Here is a 16,715-nt window from a genome sequence, read left to right as displayed (position 1 = left end):
TGATTGTTTTCCACCATACTTTTCTGATTACCACATTTTAAAGTCAGTTCCTCCTTCTGCTTCTTTTTCTTCACACTGGTGCCTTAGCTGCCTTGGGGGCATTGCACTGGGCTTACTGTAAACCAGCCACTCGGAACACTCAGCTTTCTCCTTCTTTACATGTATGTTCCAAACTTCAGTATTTCTGTGATTTAACTATTTCCCTTGGCATGGCTCTTGGTTATACTAGATTCAGGTTTTTATTTTTAGAAACATTTTGGTGATTTGCTTGGGGAAAAAGGTCCTTTTCAGGAATTCCATTTTTACAAATTAAGTTGTATTTTGCGAACTTTAATCATAATTTTCAACTACTCATTTAGAGTGCATTTTAGAAAACCGAAAGAAATTAACTTTCAGTTTTGATTATTAATAATGTTCACTACCTATAAATTAGAATAGACTTGAAAAAGATCCACTAGTGAATGAAAATACGTGTATTGCTCAATGAACTACTCAGAGGCAACTTAAAGAAATTCTGAGATACTTCTTTGGGCGATCTGTGTGTGAAGAAGTTTTCCTCGCACAGTGCCCTCAGTCACCAGGGAGTTTCTGAGATGCTCTTCTTGGGCTCTTGTCTACTCTCCCTCTATGCTCTGCTCTCCTGCGGGGGAAACTAACACTTCTACACCCACTGGCACCACTCCTCCATCACTTCATTCATTTGGCCAGATGGCTCTACTACCATGACTACAAGACTCCAGCTGCTAGACTGTTTTCTTACAGGTATTCTGGGTGTCTCCTAGTGAATAGTTTGTTATATCACATGCAGTGAGAAGACTTGGTGTAGGCAGCCCTGGAATCTTGTGTACGATTTGTAAGTCTTACCTTGTGTAATCCACGTTTTAGGGAGCGTTGCCAGATTTGCCATGTTGTATGCGTCGTTTTTCTGGAAAGCCTCTCTACCAACCCACTTCCATCTCTCTTTTTCACGTTCCCCACCCTACACATACACACATACCTGTACACACACCAAACACACCTGAAATTCATATCACATGTTAAGGTAATCTGAGTTCCCTGGTGCTACATACTTTCCAATGCCTATGTAAAAGTCAACTTTTTAATCTCACTGTCATTTACTATTTGTTCTCACTATCATTAACATAAAATTCATAATACAATGTATATTTGTATATAATAACATAGAAATTTATACACACACATTGTGCTAAAATCATTTGTTCAACGTAATGGCAGAAATGCCACTTTTTAGAGGCAGACAGGAAAAGCCTATAATTTGTAAAACAACCATAGGAATAAAAAAATCTCAGCAATGATGCTAAAATATATTCCTTTGAAGAAATTCTTTCTGATTTTAGAGAATCCTATGTTTTAGTTTTTACAAAAAAACCCAAAAAACAAAAAAAACCCATATAAGACAGGTAATGTATTCTGAGGTTCTTAAAAAGATGCATGTTCACATTTCTGAGTTTGCATTAGTTTAAAAGTTCGGAAAGATCAGAAGCTTAAAGTATCCAGAGAGAGAGTGAGAATGCAAGTGCGAGTGAGCACATACTGTAATTTCATCCATTACATGGATCTGGGAAGACCCATATTTACATGGAGGTGAACAGCCCTGCACTTGTAGGTTCTCCATGTTTAGAGCTGAGGTTAGGGCTGTCTGTTGCCCTCAAGAAGCTTTGCTGACCTGGTTTCTGTACAGGTGTCAGTTGAGAGGCTGGGTGCCTGCTGGTCCTAGGTCTGCATCTGCAAGCGGAGGTTCACACTGTTGCAGCCCGGGAGTGGCTGGGAAGTTTAGTGTCCACTCATGCGAAGAGTGCCCTGGGACCACTGTTGATCTGAACAAGTCTGCATATAGCTGTGAGTTTAAACTTCCAGAGTGAAAGGCAAAATGGCCTGGTGCAAAATGTATGAACTTTGGAATCAGTTTTGGGTTTAAATTCTGGCTTTTCCAACTATAGGCTGTGTGATTTTTAACTTATTTCTATGAGCTTCAGTTTCTTCCTTTATAAAATGCAAGGCAGTTTTAAGGAATAAATGGAGTAACATATCCAGAGTTGCCTGGGACTCAGTAAGGAATGAATGAATGGTATTTTCTTTCTCCCTCTCCATCACTAAAAGAGTCAGGAGTGGGGTGAGTAACATCCACAGTAACTTGGTGTAGCTCCCCTTCCTGGTTTGATTAGATAAAATCTAGCCAACCACATTTTCAGACAAAGCTCTTGGAAATCATGTTTTATCCCCAGTCAGTTAGAAGGCAAGTACCTAGAGAAATTCCAAGCCTGGAGAGGGACTGAGAGAGAAAGAGAGTCTTCTCTGGGAGTTGGATTAGGTCCATGCTTTTTTGTGTAATACCCAGTGGCATACAGCTGATAGAATGAGATTATACATTATTTATTTTTTAAGATTCCCTAACTCGGTGTGAACTTTTTCTTTCATCTCATCTTACACAAAACCCAATTGGAGATTTTAAGAAGGTGATATGTAATCAATACTTTTATTCACAGGTGATTTTCCTTTAGTGAGAAGAATTTGCAGTTATGCTGCTTGGAAATTTTTATCAGCTTAAGCAACAAAAAAGTAACATTCAAAGTAAATCCGATTGACCAGATGTTACATAATCTATTGATTGTATGAGGAGTTATGATGCACTTTAATTGAGCCAAAGACCTCTCATATCTGTTTAAAAATGCCCTTAGGCTAGATTATGCAGAGTAAAAGATAGATGTTTATTTTTTAAAATTGACGTAAAATATTATTGAAACAATGAGAAATTTAAAGTGTCAGTGAATTCTAAAACTAAAATATCTGCCTCTTTTTTCTTCACTTTGTGCCATCTCTGAATATGCAGCTCATAAAAATAGTATGTGCTAGAAGACCTTCCCTTTATGTAACCCACTCATTATTATAATGTGAGATGTATTTCACCTTTTGCCTTCTTTTTCTCCATTTTAATTCTAGAGCATACTAAAACTCTTGAGTCATTTTGGAATTACATAAAATGACCATAATATCAAGATTTTAGATAAATAGCATAGAGTGAAAATATTAAGATATAACATAACTTTTTTAAAAACACAAGTGAGATTTGTCAGTAGTTAGGTATTATTATCTTCAGAAATATTTTGAAAAGATATTCAGAACTAGTTTAAATTTTGGTACTGAAACTATTCACTTAAGAAACAATTTTGTAATTCTTTTTCTTTTTTTCTTCTTTTCAATTTCAGGGTCAGCCTGGTCCTGAGGTGAGTGAACTCTTTTTCTTCTAACAAATCAATTTCAATTAGGATTTTCCCAGCATGGAGGTTTTTCTGCAATTCTTTTCAAAGGATATAAAAAAGTTATGAACCAGTAATCATGACACCACACAGTAGACCAAATATTTCCCAGGAGTAAAGCTTCAGGGCCTCTTAAGGGTTGTATGAGCCACATCAGCTGTTGGACCAGATGGCAAGTTTAACAATGTACTATCATATAAAGCAAAACTCTTAACTGATCTGAGACAGTGCCACAGGACTTTCATGTAAGATAAAATGATTTAGTAGTAGATGTCGGGTATGAACTTGTTCGTGTGAAGTACTGATTAATCATTACCATTAATGTTGTTGTAAATACACACAGACTGATTATTTAGATTGTGATCCTACCAGCTGCTTTTGATTCATTATAGACAGATATTGAATTCGTTCTACATTTCAATATAAACTAACTGCTGAAGATATGGTTTATAATCAAATGTGAATGCAGTCAACAGACAGTCTTTTGGCCCTAAATCATAATGAAGAAAATGAGGAAATATTAGGGAGGGGAGGATTGTGTAAAAAGATGAAAGTACAAAAGAAAGGAGTTGTCAGAAATGAAGAGTCAGTAAAAAACAACAAACTCACTTATTGTAGTCAGTAGGAATCTAGAGAGAAGGAAATGCCATGATTAATGTTTTACCTTTAACACTATAATACCTGTAAATAACATAGTTATTTATTGAGTTCCCTTTACGTCTCTTTCCCCTCGATATACTGAATGTTATTTCTGTCCTAGATTGTTTTGTAAATAAATGATTTTCATGATATCTTGGTTAATCAGTATCATAAATTGTCTATCGTGCGCTAATTCTCATACTAGACCATGATAGTATTATTTATAGTTTTTATGAGCTCTGAATTTAAGGATGTCCAACGAAATAAACAAAAATGCCTTCAGGAGAACAGTCCTTTTCACACTACTCATGAGAAATATCTTGAAAAGTAATTAATTTATATTCACATCAGAGAATACTCTATTTATAATTTTCACTCTTATATTCTAAGTTATCTCAAGCTAATTATTGGAGGGAAAAAAATCCACAAAAGAAAGTTGTAGTTTATTCCCTAAATTTGAAACTGCTACATTATGAGATGAAGACAAAGTAAAAGGTGCTTTGCATGCTTTATTTTATTTAATGCTACAATAGCCCTGAAAGTATTATTATCCTAGATCTAGATCTAAGAGATATGTATTTTTAATCCCTTCTTATTCTGTATATATACATATCTATATATATCTGTGTGTGTGAACCTGTAAGAATATATATATGTATAATATATACTCATATATAAAACATATGAGGAACCTAGGAGAGACAGTGTAGAGCTTGCCTCAGAATCTCCCCACTGAGGGTAGGGAAATTGATGCACTGATTTCCCGCCCTTCATTGGTAAGAGTCGTGCCTGGGTGGTAACTCCCTGGCACTTCTGGCCTGCCCCAGAAGGTACAGCACACTGCAGCTACTCGAGGAATGCAGGAAGCAGTAGGAATATACGGGACCTTTATTCTAGCACCGTCTTGGAGGGAGGCAGTGGTGTCTGTTGGCACCTACATCTGCTACAACATCCAAGTGCAAATGTCCTATAGACAAAACACAGTGGAAAACTCAGATATGGATATAAAGACTTGCAAACCTGGACAAAACACAGCATTAAAAGCATATTAATTAATGAGACTTTAAAGAGGATAACTGTAAAAGGAAGAACATGGTCATAATAAATCTTGACTACACAGCCACAATGAACGAGCAGAAGAAAGATGATAAACCAGCACAGGAAGCCAAGGATGGTCAGAACCAGGAACACCTATGGATGGTTCACTGTAGCTAAGATTTGAAGGTATATCATGGCACTTCAGAATACCTTCACAGCAAGTCTTATATTTACTATGGCTCTTCAGAAAAATAGTCTACCTAACTGCCTATACTTGAAAATTTTAGAAATTTTGAAGGAGGATAAGACTGGCATTTTCAAAAGGTGATCTGCTCTGGTTTTCCTTCATTTTGGCTACAATTTTGCTTTTAGTGGACACTCAGGTCACATGATCATTTCTTCCAAAATGCCTTCCTCGTGTCCCAGCAAAAGGAAAGCAATGGATTCAGGAAGGATAGGTATGAGGGGAAATGAGAAGACAAGAGATACCCTCACACTGTCTTTCTATGCCATGAAAAATAGGCAAAGAGTTTTGTTGCTATGTCCCCAAGGAAAAGTCTGACCTACCTCTTATCCCTACATCATTATAGTATTTTTCAGAAGAAACTTCCAATTTTAGATTTTAAATTAGAGAATTCTTAATGAAGTTTTCATTTAGTACTAGATGATTGTTAACTTTGTTCTGCTTGTTATTCGTATGCAAATGTTTATGTCAATGAGTGTTTTCTTGCATAGATTGAACATCACCACCTCGTCTTATTCACGTTGTTACATGATGCAAAACTCTTCCTTGGCCAGTGAAACTCAATTCTGCTGCTTCGATATCACACATTATTTAGTAAGGACTTCCAGATTAATAGGGTTTTATTTTGCAGACCAGTGGGAAAAAGGGAAAATGTCTTATAATCAAGGAGTTCTGATCATCTTCCTAAAATTGAAGACAGCTTGGCTGGACTTAGCTTAAATTGCTAAAAAATTGCAAAGACTAGAAAGCTAAATAGCAGTTACACTGTTACAGTGGCAGTATGAAATTGAATACGAAAATAGGCCCTAAGGAAGAGAGGTGAATCTATGCGTTTACCTAAATGGGTGAGAAATGGTTCTTGACAGGGGAAATGAGATGGTGAAAGGATATTAGAAAGAAAAAAAGGCAGTTCTAGCAGCTGTGGTTAAGATGGGAAAAGAGGCAGGGGAATGAATGGAGAGAATATTGCTGTGAATCCACTGAATCAGAGGAAATCAAATTCTTGGAGAGGAAAAGGGATGGGTTAGAGTAAATAATGTCACAGAGACTTGAAAAAATGATTGGGTAGAAAGAGAAAAAAGAACAAATGGCAACAGAGAGTAAGGAAGGGAAGAAAGAAGGGAAAGAAATTAGAAAAAAAGACAGATGAACATTTGTATTTCAACCTAGAGGTAATGGGAATTATTCAGGGGGTGGGGCAAAGTTAATCTATTGACATGAAAGTCACCCTGATATTTTTTCCATAAATTCATATTAACATAATTCATTTCAATAACTCAAGTATCTATTTTGCCTCTATTAGGTACAAGGCACAAATGGTAAGGCTGTGAAATTGTGAACGAGACAGACTCAGTCTCTGTTCTTTTAATATTAACAGTCAAGTAGAGTGTCAAAGCTCTATCAATTCTGCAGACCCACCATTCCAAGGATGACTTTAACCACACATGCAAGTCCTGCTCTGTGTCTGTACATCTGGTTAATCCCCAGGTTTCCTTGGGACCTTGGACATGAGGCATTTAAGGAGGCCTTTTTCCAACATGCAGGTGACCCAGCATCAATGCCATTGCTCTAAGTGTAGTCCTGGTGCCATGCCTTTGTTCTAATAATTGGGTTTCTGCCCAGATCTAGGCACCCCTGTTCTGATGACTGAGTCCGTTCCTGGTTCCCCTTGCCTACACTCCCTTTCTCCGTTACCGTCTTCATCGCAGGTCCTCCTTTCCCTTTCCTCTCTACTGCCGGGTATTACAGTCATGGTGCGCATGCTCTGTGCAGCCTTGTTAATGGCTGACCGAACAGTTAGCTGCCTCTAGCTCCCTGCCTACCTGAGAGGGACTCTCCATTTCTATTTCTCTTGACCATGACTTCGCCATTGCCATTCTGCCCACTGTGAACACATGCCTGTTGCCTGGCCAGTCTCTGCTGTAAGGGAGCTGAGTCAAGAAAGTGAACATTTAGCTTTTTCCTGTCTGTATAGTGGAGACATCAAGGGTTGGGATTGAGTGTAGCATCAACCAATATCAACCTATATATGTCTTTTTCTATCACGGTTCTGATTATGTCATTCTTCTGACTCCCAAACTTTGAATCTCAATATGACTACCATTTAGTTCCTTACCTGACATTCAAATCCTTTGATCTGGCCTGTTTTTCCAGCACTATCTCCCACTGACTTTTCATTAAATTTCTTTCTGGACGTCAGTTTGGACAATGCTTCATCCAAACTGAATCAAAACATTTACTTTTTTCACTTCAAATATGTTTTCCTTCATTTGTCTTTTCTTAAACCAGTCTTTTCTCCAGAATTGCTTCTCTCCTAGCCCCTAGATACACTTAGTTTCCACACATCCAAATATGATAACCCTTCATACTTACATGTTACTTCTTCCATCAAGATGTCGTTACTCTCCCTTAGCTGAATGTACTTTCTTCCTTTTGCTGAATCCCCACAGCATTTTATCTGTACACCTTTTTATATTACTTTACACTTAAAACAGAGGGGACATAGACAGCGAAGCCAGACAGCTCATAAATCAAACCCTAGCTCTTCCACTTAGAAGCTCTGTGATCTTGGGCAAGTTACTCAGTCACTCTGAGTCTCATTTCCCCCATCTATAAAGCAGAGATGATCATGTCTTCTCCCAACAAAGGGTGTGAGGATTGAAATAACACATGTATGACTTCTAACACAGTTTAGTACATGACAGGCACTCAGTAAACATTAATTCCCTCCCTCCCTTTTCCTCTTTCTGTTGTATCATAGTTATTTATAAACACCTTTTCTCTCTTTATTTCTAGCTTTTATGATCTTCAAGAGTGGTATCTATGCTTTCTTCAATCTTCACTATCCTCCACAACACCTAACTTAGTTCCTTGTATATAGTAGAAGTTCAAGAAATCTTATTGAGTTGCAAATGGTATATACAAGAGCTTAAGGAAAAGGAAGCTGAGGAGGCGAGAAAGCTATCAGCTTTTCATAATTCTAAATGCCCAGTCAATAATACCATGTAAAACTGGCCTGAGGTTTCTAAGTTCTGAGATTTTTCTGAACAGGTATTAATGTTAATATCTCACACCCACATGGTTTGGAGGGTTTGGATGCCTTCGTTTCCTTTCATAATAGTAGTTTATTCATGTTGACATTTAATCTTTGGCGAAAATAAACTAATAGCATTAGCCCAGGACTATACTTATGATGTATTACTTTATTTTGTAAAATCTATCTGTAGGGGTCAAAGCTTGGATTTGACTTTTAACAATCAAGACAGCTATAGAAAGTAGTTCATGGTGGTTGTAACACCACATTGCTTAAGCAATAATATTCTCCCACTAATAATTTAATACAAATTGTAGGAACTAGTCGTTTTTTTAAAAAAACCTCCTCAGGATTCTATCTTGCACACTTTATAAAATATATTGGCCTTCTCTTCACCCCAAATAACTCCATCAGTATATTCCATAGTGAAACCATTATATTAATGATTGGTACCCTTATATTAATGATTGATACCCCTTCTATACCAAGGGCACTTCTTTTGCATAAAATTTTTAGAATTTTAAAGCCCTCCTCATAACTCCCCTTTGGAGTTGCATGTGAACATAAAGGAGATATAGTTCTCTTAGGAATTTGGAGGACTAAAGTTGCGTGCATGGTGTAATTCTGTATTACTCAGTGAGAAAAAAATGCAAGAGAAAACCACAAGCAAATACCACCAGACAACTGCACATGGAGGCGTGTGCCTTCCATTTGTACTTGTTCAGATGCACTTGAAAAGAAATGGAAGATGTCACTTTGCCTTTTTTTCCCCAAATCCCTTTTTACTTTTTGTTGTTGTTGTTGTTCTGATATTGTCGTTGCCATTTCACAACGTTTTACTAAAATTTACAAAATAAAGCCGTGTGTGCCTTGTAAGGAATTATTCCTGAAAAAAATACTATATTTGGAGACAGTATTTAGCTTTCCATTCATATGTTTTTAATTATATATTAAGCTCCTTCTAACCTAACACTTTAGCAATTCCCATATTTCATGTTTGTGTTCCAGCCTTTGTCAGGTCCATATTACCTGACTTGGGAGCAGGGGGAGGACATATACATTCTCCAAGAAATTTGAAATTCATGTGTCTGTGACTGCATGCATGCATGCGTGTGTGCGTGTGCATGTGCGTGTGCTCGTGTGTGTGTCTGTGTGTGTACAGAAAGTCTTTATTTTACTCACTACATAATAGAACTGTCATATTAAATTAGTAATGTAGTCTATTCTGGATAAATCATGTTAGACCTGATAAAGTATTATCATGCCCCATTGTCTGTATTTTATGTGGTGGTTATATGATAAAGAGAATGATTATAAAAGTCTTAATGTTTTAGTTTTTGTGGTATTTTATTAACTAAATGGTTAACATGATATGAAAGGCTCTATTGTACTCCAAATAGCTTATACCATTAAGAGTACATACAATACAACAGCTTATTTATTTTACTATAACCATATCTCTTTATTTTCACATGGTCATTTGTGTATTGAATTGGTGTAACGTTATCCCAAAGTTTAATTTTACCTTAGAATTCTTTCCTACTGAAATTAATTGAAGAACTTCTATTGCCAACTTTATGCTTTATTTTCTACCAAATATATTCCTTTTAATTCTATCTGAATAAAGGTGAGTAACACAAAGCCTTTCATGAATAATTAATCTGACATTGATTTGCATACGTAGAAGCTGTTATCATTCCCCAAACTTACTCATTTCTATATCTCAATTTTTTAATACAGTGTTGATATGTAGAAAAGGCACAATAATGTTTTGTTGGATAAATGTATATATTTAATAATTTAGATTTAAAGCTAATTTTATATTCATTTGATGATGAAATGACTGAAAGAACTGAAAATATCAGCTTTAACAGTCCACTTTTTACATTTTATTTTATTTTTTTAATTTTGGCTGGCTGGGTCTTCGTTGCAGCATGTGGGCTTCTCTAGTTGTGATGCTCAGGCTTAGTTGCCCTGCGGCATGTGGGATCTTAGTTCCCCAACCAGGGATCTAACCCACGTCCCCTGCATTGGAAGGCGGATTCTTAACCACTGGAACACCAGGGAAGTCCCAACAATCCACTTTAAAAGGAGCATATGGAATACATTGGATAAGGTTAAGGAGATGGGCTCCATGGGCAGACACCTGGGTTTACAGCCTGGTCTACAGCTTACAAGCTGCCTGACTTTGGGCAAGTTATTTTTTTCCTTCAGTTTTTCAATGTAAAATAAGGATGGTTGGTTTGACTTAATACATGATTTAATGAAGCACTTGGAACAGGGTATGGCACATATAAGTGTTATTATTGAATCTAAACACCTACATACATACCTTCTCACATAAGCATTCACACTGAGACAGAGCCATGAAGATATATTACCCTTATAGTGATACTTCTGCTGGATAAACATCCAATAGAATAATGGCCTCAAAAGATAAAGGTTTAGGATAAGTAGTTTAATCTTAAAATTAAGAAATTCATGAAAAATGATTATCATTGTTAGATATACTTATTGTATATATTCTGTATCTAAAACAAACATTTATGTGTCCAATTCTTTCTAAAGGTATCGAAAAGTTTTAGTTAGAAATATTGTTCTCCATAGTATTTTATGATATTAACTTTCCCCATCCAAGGGCAAGGCATATGCAAATGTAAGAATATCAGTTGTATCTCATAATACTGTTTAAATTTAATTCAATCCCAATCCAAAACTGAAGAGGACTTTTTAAAGGAATTTAGTAAGCTGGCTATACAATTCATATGAAAGAGGAAGGGAGCCAAGTGGCCAAGAATGTTTTGAAATAAAAAGAAAAATGAGGGAAGACTTTCCCTACTAGATATTGGAGCATTGAATCTACAGTATAAACTTAGTTTACTAACATACTGTAAGACTTCTGCTCCTAGAAAAAAATGTGTAAAACAACAGTTTTAAGGCATTGGACAACAGGCAGCACAGAAAGGGTAAACAAACAAGGTGAACCCTAAGATTGCCCAAACCTACTGCCTGGAGAGAATTTCTCAGCTGCAGCACAACAAGGAGCACCTAAACAGAGTGGTCTCTGACCCTTGAGGAGGTCAAGGCAGCTGGAATTTGTGGGGCAGGTGAGAGAGCAAAGAGCCACATGGAGAGAGCTCAGAAGGTCCGCAGAGAGTCCCCCTTGATAGCTCAGCTCAGTACTCATCAGTAGTACATGTGTGTCTTAGCTCAGGCTGCTACAACAAGATGCCATAGACTGGGTGGCTTAAACAACAAACCTTTATTTCTCTATAGCCATTATTTTGTAAAAACTTTAAATGGAGTATAATCTATAAACATATCGAATTGATATGTTGTACACCTGAAACTAATATAATATTGTAAATTAACTATACTTCAATAAAAAGTTTTTTAAAAAAAGAAATATTGTTCTTCAGTGAATTAAAACTAATTCAGTTTGAAGTGTTTCAAACTTTAAAATTTTTATTTATAAATTTTCTCTAGTTTATTATATATGCACATGTAATTTCTCACATATGTTTTTATGGATTTCTTTGTTTGATAATTTTGATATCCTATGAGAATTCTTAATAGGCTAAATTTATTTTCTCTCTAAATATCTCCAGTTGTATTTCAATTGATATGATATTTTTCATACAAAATATATTCTTCGGATTGTGTAGAGATTACAATAGAAGAATGCTATTAGATAATAGGTAGAAAGATAGCTCCAGAAACATTTTATTCTATCTTCTTTCTTTTGGATAGACCTCATTTAAACCTAGTTTAAACAATGGCTGAAGTGACTCAGTATTGAAAATGTGGGGAGAGAGAAAATAGAATATACTCTTTCTAAAAGCTTGGAGTCACAGGCAGGAGGGAGAAGAGAGCCAAAAATATCTGCCCATGTTTGAGATGTGAGAAAAAAAAAAAATCTTTCATTGAACAGAGTTCATTTCGTCTTCAAGAGACTGTGCAAAGTTGTTTCTTCCTTTTGCTATTAACTCTTCTGGAACTAGAGTCATGAGTCCACAAATGAGAAATGGTAGTGACCTTGAAAGGGATAATTTCTAGCTGAAGTCAAACATATCCTCATAAGCATTAATTGGAAGCGTGTTGGACATACAGTTATCTGTGACTTTTTGATTGTCAACAGGCTATTCAGAGAATATTACTTTTGGCCCTGATGTCCTGTTAGAAACCTCTGTTGCAGGAAATCTGCTAATATATTTATTGGATACTTACCATGTATAAGGTACAAAACTACACATTTGAATTAGTAAGAGAGGAGGGGAAGGGAAATACTATTTACAGAAGACCATACGTTCTTTTAATTACTTCCTACTACTCCCATATGAGCTAACTATTGTTTGTTCCATCTTACAGATGTAGAAACTGAGGCTCAGAGAGGTTAAGTGACCTGCCAAAGGTCCCATGCTTGTATATATTAAAGCCTCCAAAGTTAGCATTTGTTACATTTCCCTCTCTTACATATTGATCTCTTCCTGCCCTCAAGGGCCCTGCCCTGCTAGTTTAGGGTGAAACATACGTCTTATACCTAGTGAGCACGAGCTAAGTTTTATAAAAGAGTTACAAGTGCTTTAGGAGTTCAAAACTAGGGAAAGAACATATCCAAAAGAGGGTCAGGTTAATCTCAGGGAAGAGAGGTCACTGAGATGAGCCATCAATGACTGGCAATAATGATAGTGGGATTGTAGAGGAGGCAAAGATGGGACTTTTACTGCAAGGACTAATGTTTCTTTCAGAAACTCAGATTCCTACTGTGTTTTTTTTCCAAGTAGCTCCACAGGTCAGGTTGCCAGGTAAGAAGTTTCAAGAAAGTTGTGCTATCGTTATTCTAAGCAAAATGATAACTGATGATGTTTATTCAGCAGAAAGAATGGCATAAGCAAAGGTACAGAAAGTGAGGAGAGTGAGGTGCATTCTGACAACAGCTGGTATTCAAGGCTGACTGGCGGAGAGGATCCTTAAGCGAACAGAGGCAGAGGTGGCATGGGGGATAAAGCAGAAAAGGAAAGTTAGAAGCAGATAATAGAGGACTTTGGAATAAAGACGCAGATGTAGAGAATGGACTTGAGGACACGGGGAGGGGGAAGGGTAAGCTGGGACGAAGTGAGAGAGTGGCATGGACATATATACACTACCAAATGTAAAGTAGATAGCTAGTGGGAAGCAGCCGCATAGCACAGGTAGATCAGCTTGGTGCTTTGTGACCACCTAGAGGGGTGGGATAGGGAGGGTGGGAGGGAGACACAAGAGGGAGGAGATATGGGGATGTATGTATATGTATAGCTGATTCACTTTGTTATAAAGCAGAAACTAACACACCATTGTAAAGCAAATATACTCCAATAAAGATGTTTAAAAAAAATTTAAAAATAAATAAAATAAAATGAGACAATAGAGGACTTTGGACACAAGCAGAAGTTAACACTTTATTTGGTAGGGATCAGAAGGGTCATCTAAACTAAATTTTTAATTATATAACTACTTCTTTGGGGAAATCTCAAGCTTTTTTAAAAGGAAGAGAAAATAGTGTCATAAACTGCCCTAGACCCCTCAATCAGCTTCAAGAATTATCAAAGACTAATCTTGTTTCATGAATCCCTTCCTCTCGTTTATTGTTTTGCTTTGTTTTTTGATGGTGTATTTAAAAGCAAAACCTAGATATCATGTCATTGCATCTGCAAATACTGAAATATGAATCTCTAACTGATAAGACCTTTCTGTAACATATCCATCACTTCATTGCTGACCCTAATAAAATTAATAATAACCTTTAAATATCATCATACCCAGTCCATATTCAAATTTCCCCAATTATCTCAAAAATGTCTCTTTATAGATGGTTTGAATCAAGATGTAAAGCCCACACTTGGAATTTAATTGCTATAACTCTTCAGTCTCTTTTATTCTATAGTCATCTTCCTCCTCTTTTTATGTTTTCATGTCATCAGTATTTCAGGGCATTCATCCTATTTATAGAATGCCCCACATTCTGGATTGGTCTGACTTCCTTATGATGCTTTTGAACTTATTCTCTTATCTTCTGTATTTCTTGTAAATATCTTTTGCAAGTTCTATTTAGAGGTTTGATTAGGTTCTGGTTCAATTTTCAGAAAGAGTCTCTTATAAAGGTGTAATATGCTTCTTATTTCATCATACCAAGAAGCATAAAATATTTGGTTGATTGGCAGGTCAGTGGTATTGGCCTGCTTTCCCCAAACCTGTCACCTAATAGCTTTTGCATCCATGGAGGCTCATTGCCTATAACAACTTTCTCAGAGTGGATTACAAATGAGCCCTTGATGTTTTTTGAGCTGAGAAATGATATGTTTAGAAATGCACTTTAGAAAACATAGCCTGCCAAAAGAATGTAAGAGGAAGTAGAGTAAAGGAAGACCAAAGATGCTCATAGACTATTCTTGTTTTCCAGGCACAAGGGTACTAGCAACAAACATGGAAAGCTATATTCAAAGGATTTTGGGGAGAATGAATATAGGACTTGTCAACAGATCCTATTTACTGAATCAAACGTAACACTGAGCTTTTAGGCTTGCAAGAGTAGCAGGGTGTTAAACAAAAATAGGGAAGTCAGAAGTCATGATTGGCTTGCAGTAGAAACTGAGAAGTTTGGTTGGAAAATGTTGAGTTTGAGCTGATGATGGCCTCTCTTGGCTTAGACATCTGGTGAGCAGTTGAGAATGCAGGATTGCAGCTTGGAAAAGAATTTAGGACATAATTCAGGTAATAGGTAAAGCCAAATAGTATATTTGATAGCTGATGAAGGGAGTAAAGTGAAAAGACAAAAGGTTTAGAAACAAATCTGGGCAATCTTGACACTTATGGGCTTTGTCAACCCTCCCTCCTCAAAGCTGTGGTTTATTTAGTTTTAGTTTAGCCCAGGGTGACTCCTTTCCAGGGCCCCAGTGACTGGCTCAGCAGTTTCCCTTCCCATAGCTCAGCTTTCTTCTTCCTAATGGAAAGAAATGCCCTCAAGACGAATATGTATTTCAACTCATGTTACTTTATTTTCCCCAAAGCTAGAATGTAAAAATATGCCTTCTACTCTGCTACTTACTTTCTCTTCCTTCAAATTCAATTTCCTTTCTTTCTGTGACCAGTCTACTACTTAGGGAAGTTCAATGGAGATGGTAAGAAGTCACGACCTTAGAATGGGGGAATGGAGGGCAAAGGCAACTTTTCTTTCCTTTGGCTTTAGGAGAGGGGGAATGAACGTGTTTGGAGACCAAGGAGAAGAATCCAAGGGAACCGTAATGGGGTTTATTTTGTTTTATTTTATTATTCTTTATTGAAGTATAGTTTATTTACAATGTTGTATTAATTTCTGCTGTACAGCAAAGCGATTCAGTTATACATATATATACAATTCTTTTTTATATATATATATTCTTTTCCATTATGGTTTATCATAGGATACTGAATATAGTTCTCTGGGCTATACAGTAGGACCTCGTTGTTTATGCATTCCATATATAATAGCTCACATCTGCTCACCCCAGCCTCCCACTCCATCCCTCCCCCAACCCCCTCCCCACTGGCAACCACAAGTCTGTTCTCTATCTCTGTAAGGCTGTTTCTGTTTCATAGACAGGTTCATTTGTATCATATTTTAGATTCCACATATAAGTGATATCATATGATATTTGTCTTTCTCTTTCTGACTTACTTCACTTTGTATGATAATCTCCAGTTGCAACCATGTTGCTGCAAATGGCATTATTTTGTTCTTTTTTATGGCTGAATAGTATTCCACTGTATATATACACCACATCTTCTTTGTCCATTCATCTGTCAATGGACATTTAAGTTGTTTCCATGTCTTGGCTATTGTGAGTAGTGCTGCTATGACCATAGGGGTGCTTGTATCTTTTGGGATTAAAGTTTTGTCTGGATTTTTGCCTAGGAGTGGGATTGCTGGATCATTATGGTAATTCTATTTTTAGTTTTCTGAGGAACCTCTGTACTGTTTTCCATAATGACTGTACCAACTTACTTTCCCACCAACAGTGTAGGAGGGTTCCCTTTTCTCTACATACTCTCCAGCATTTGTTATTTGCAGAATTTTTAATAATGGCCATTCTGACCAGTGTGAGGTGGTACCTCATTGTAGTTTTGATTTGCATTTCTCTAATAATTAGTGATGTTGAGCAGCTTTTCATGTGCCTCTTGACCATTCGTATTTCTTCTTTGGAGAAATGTTTGTTTAGGTCTTCTGCCCAGTTTTTGATTGGGTTGTTTGATTTTTTGCTGTTGAGTTGTATGAGCTATTTGTATATTTTGGAAATTAAGCCAAGAGAACTTGTTGAAGAGACAAGTGAGAGCAACAATGAAGAGCAGGGCGAGGGTGGGGAGAATAGGTATGATAGTCCCTTCACTCCCAGGAGAGAGGAGGTGAAGATACGAGAAAATCTGGAGATGGAGAGTGTGGTAGTTGCAGAAGCTTACATTAAAGCTT

The 16,715-nt window shown here is 36.7% G+C and overlaps 1 protein-coding gene across 1 annotated transcript in view; it reads left to right on the top strand.

Moving 5' to 3' along the window:
- COL25A1 (collagen type XXV alpha 1 chain) overlaps window positions 1-16,715 on the top strand; it is a 451,181-nt gene that overhangs the window by 281,763 nt on the left and 152,703 nt on the right. The window contains exon 5 of the mRNA XM_059924214.1: window positions 3,228-3,245. Coding sequence (XP_059780197.1) covers window positions 3,228-3,245 — 18 coding nt within the window. The remainder of the gene's footprint in view (window positions 1-3,227; window positions 3,246-16,715) is intronic.

Source organism: Balaenoptera ricei, chromosome 5, assembly GCF_028023285.1.
Source record: "Balaenoptera ricei isolate mBalRic1 chromosome 5, mBalRic1.hap2, whole genome shotgun sequence".
In the NCBI taxonomy this organism is placed as follows: domain Eukaryota; kingdom Metazoa; phylum Chordata; class Mammalia; order Artiodactyla; family Balaenopteridae; genus Balaenoptera; species Balaenoptera ricei.
Note: the sequence above shows the minus strand (reverse complement) of the source record. Positions and strands in the feature narration are given on the sequence as shown.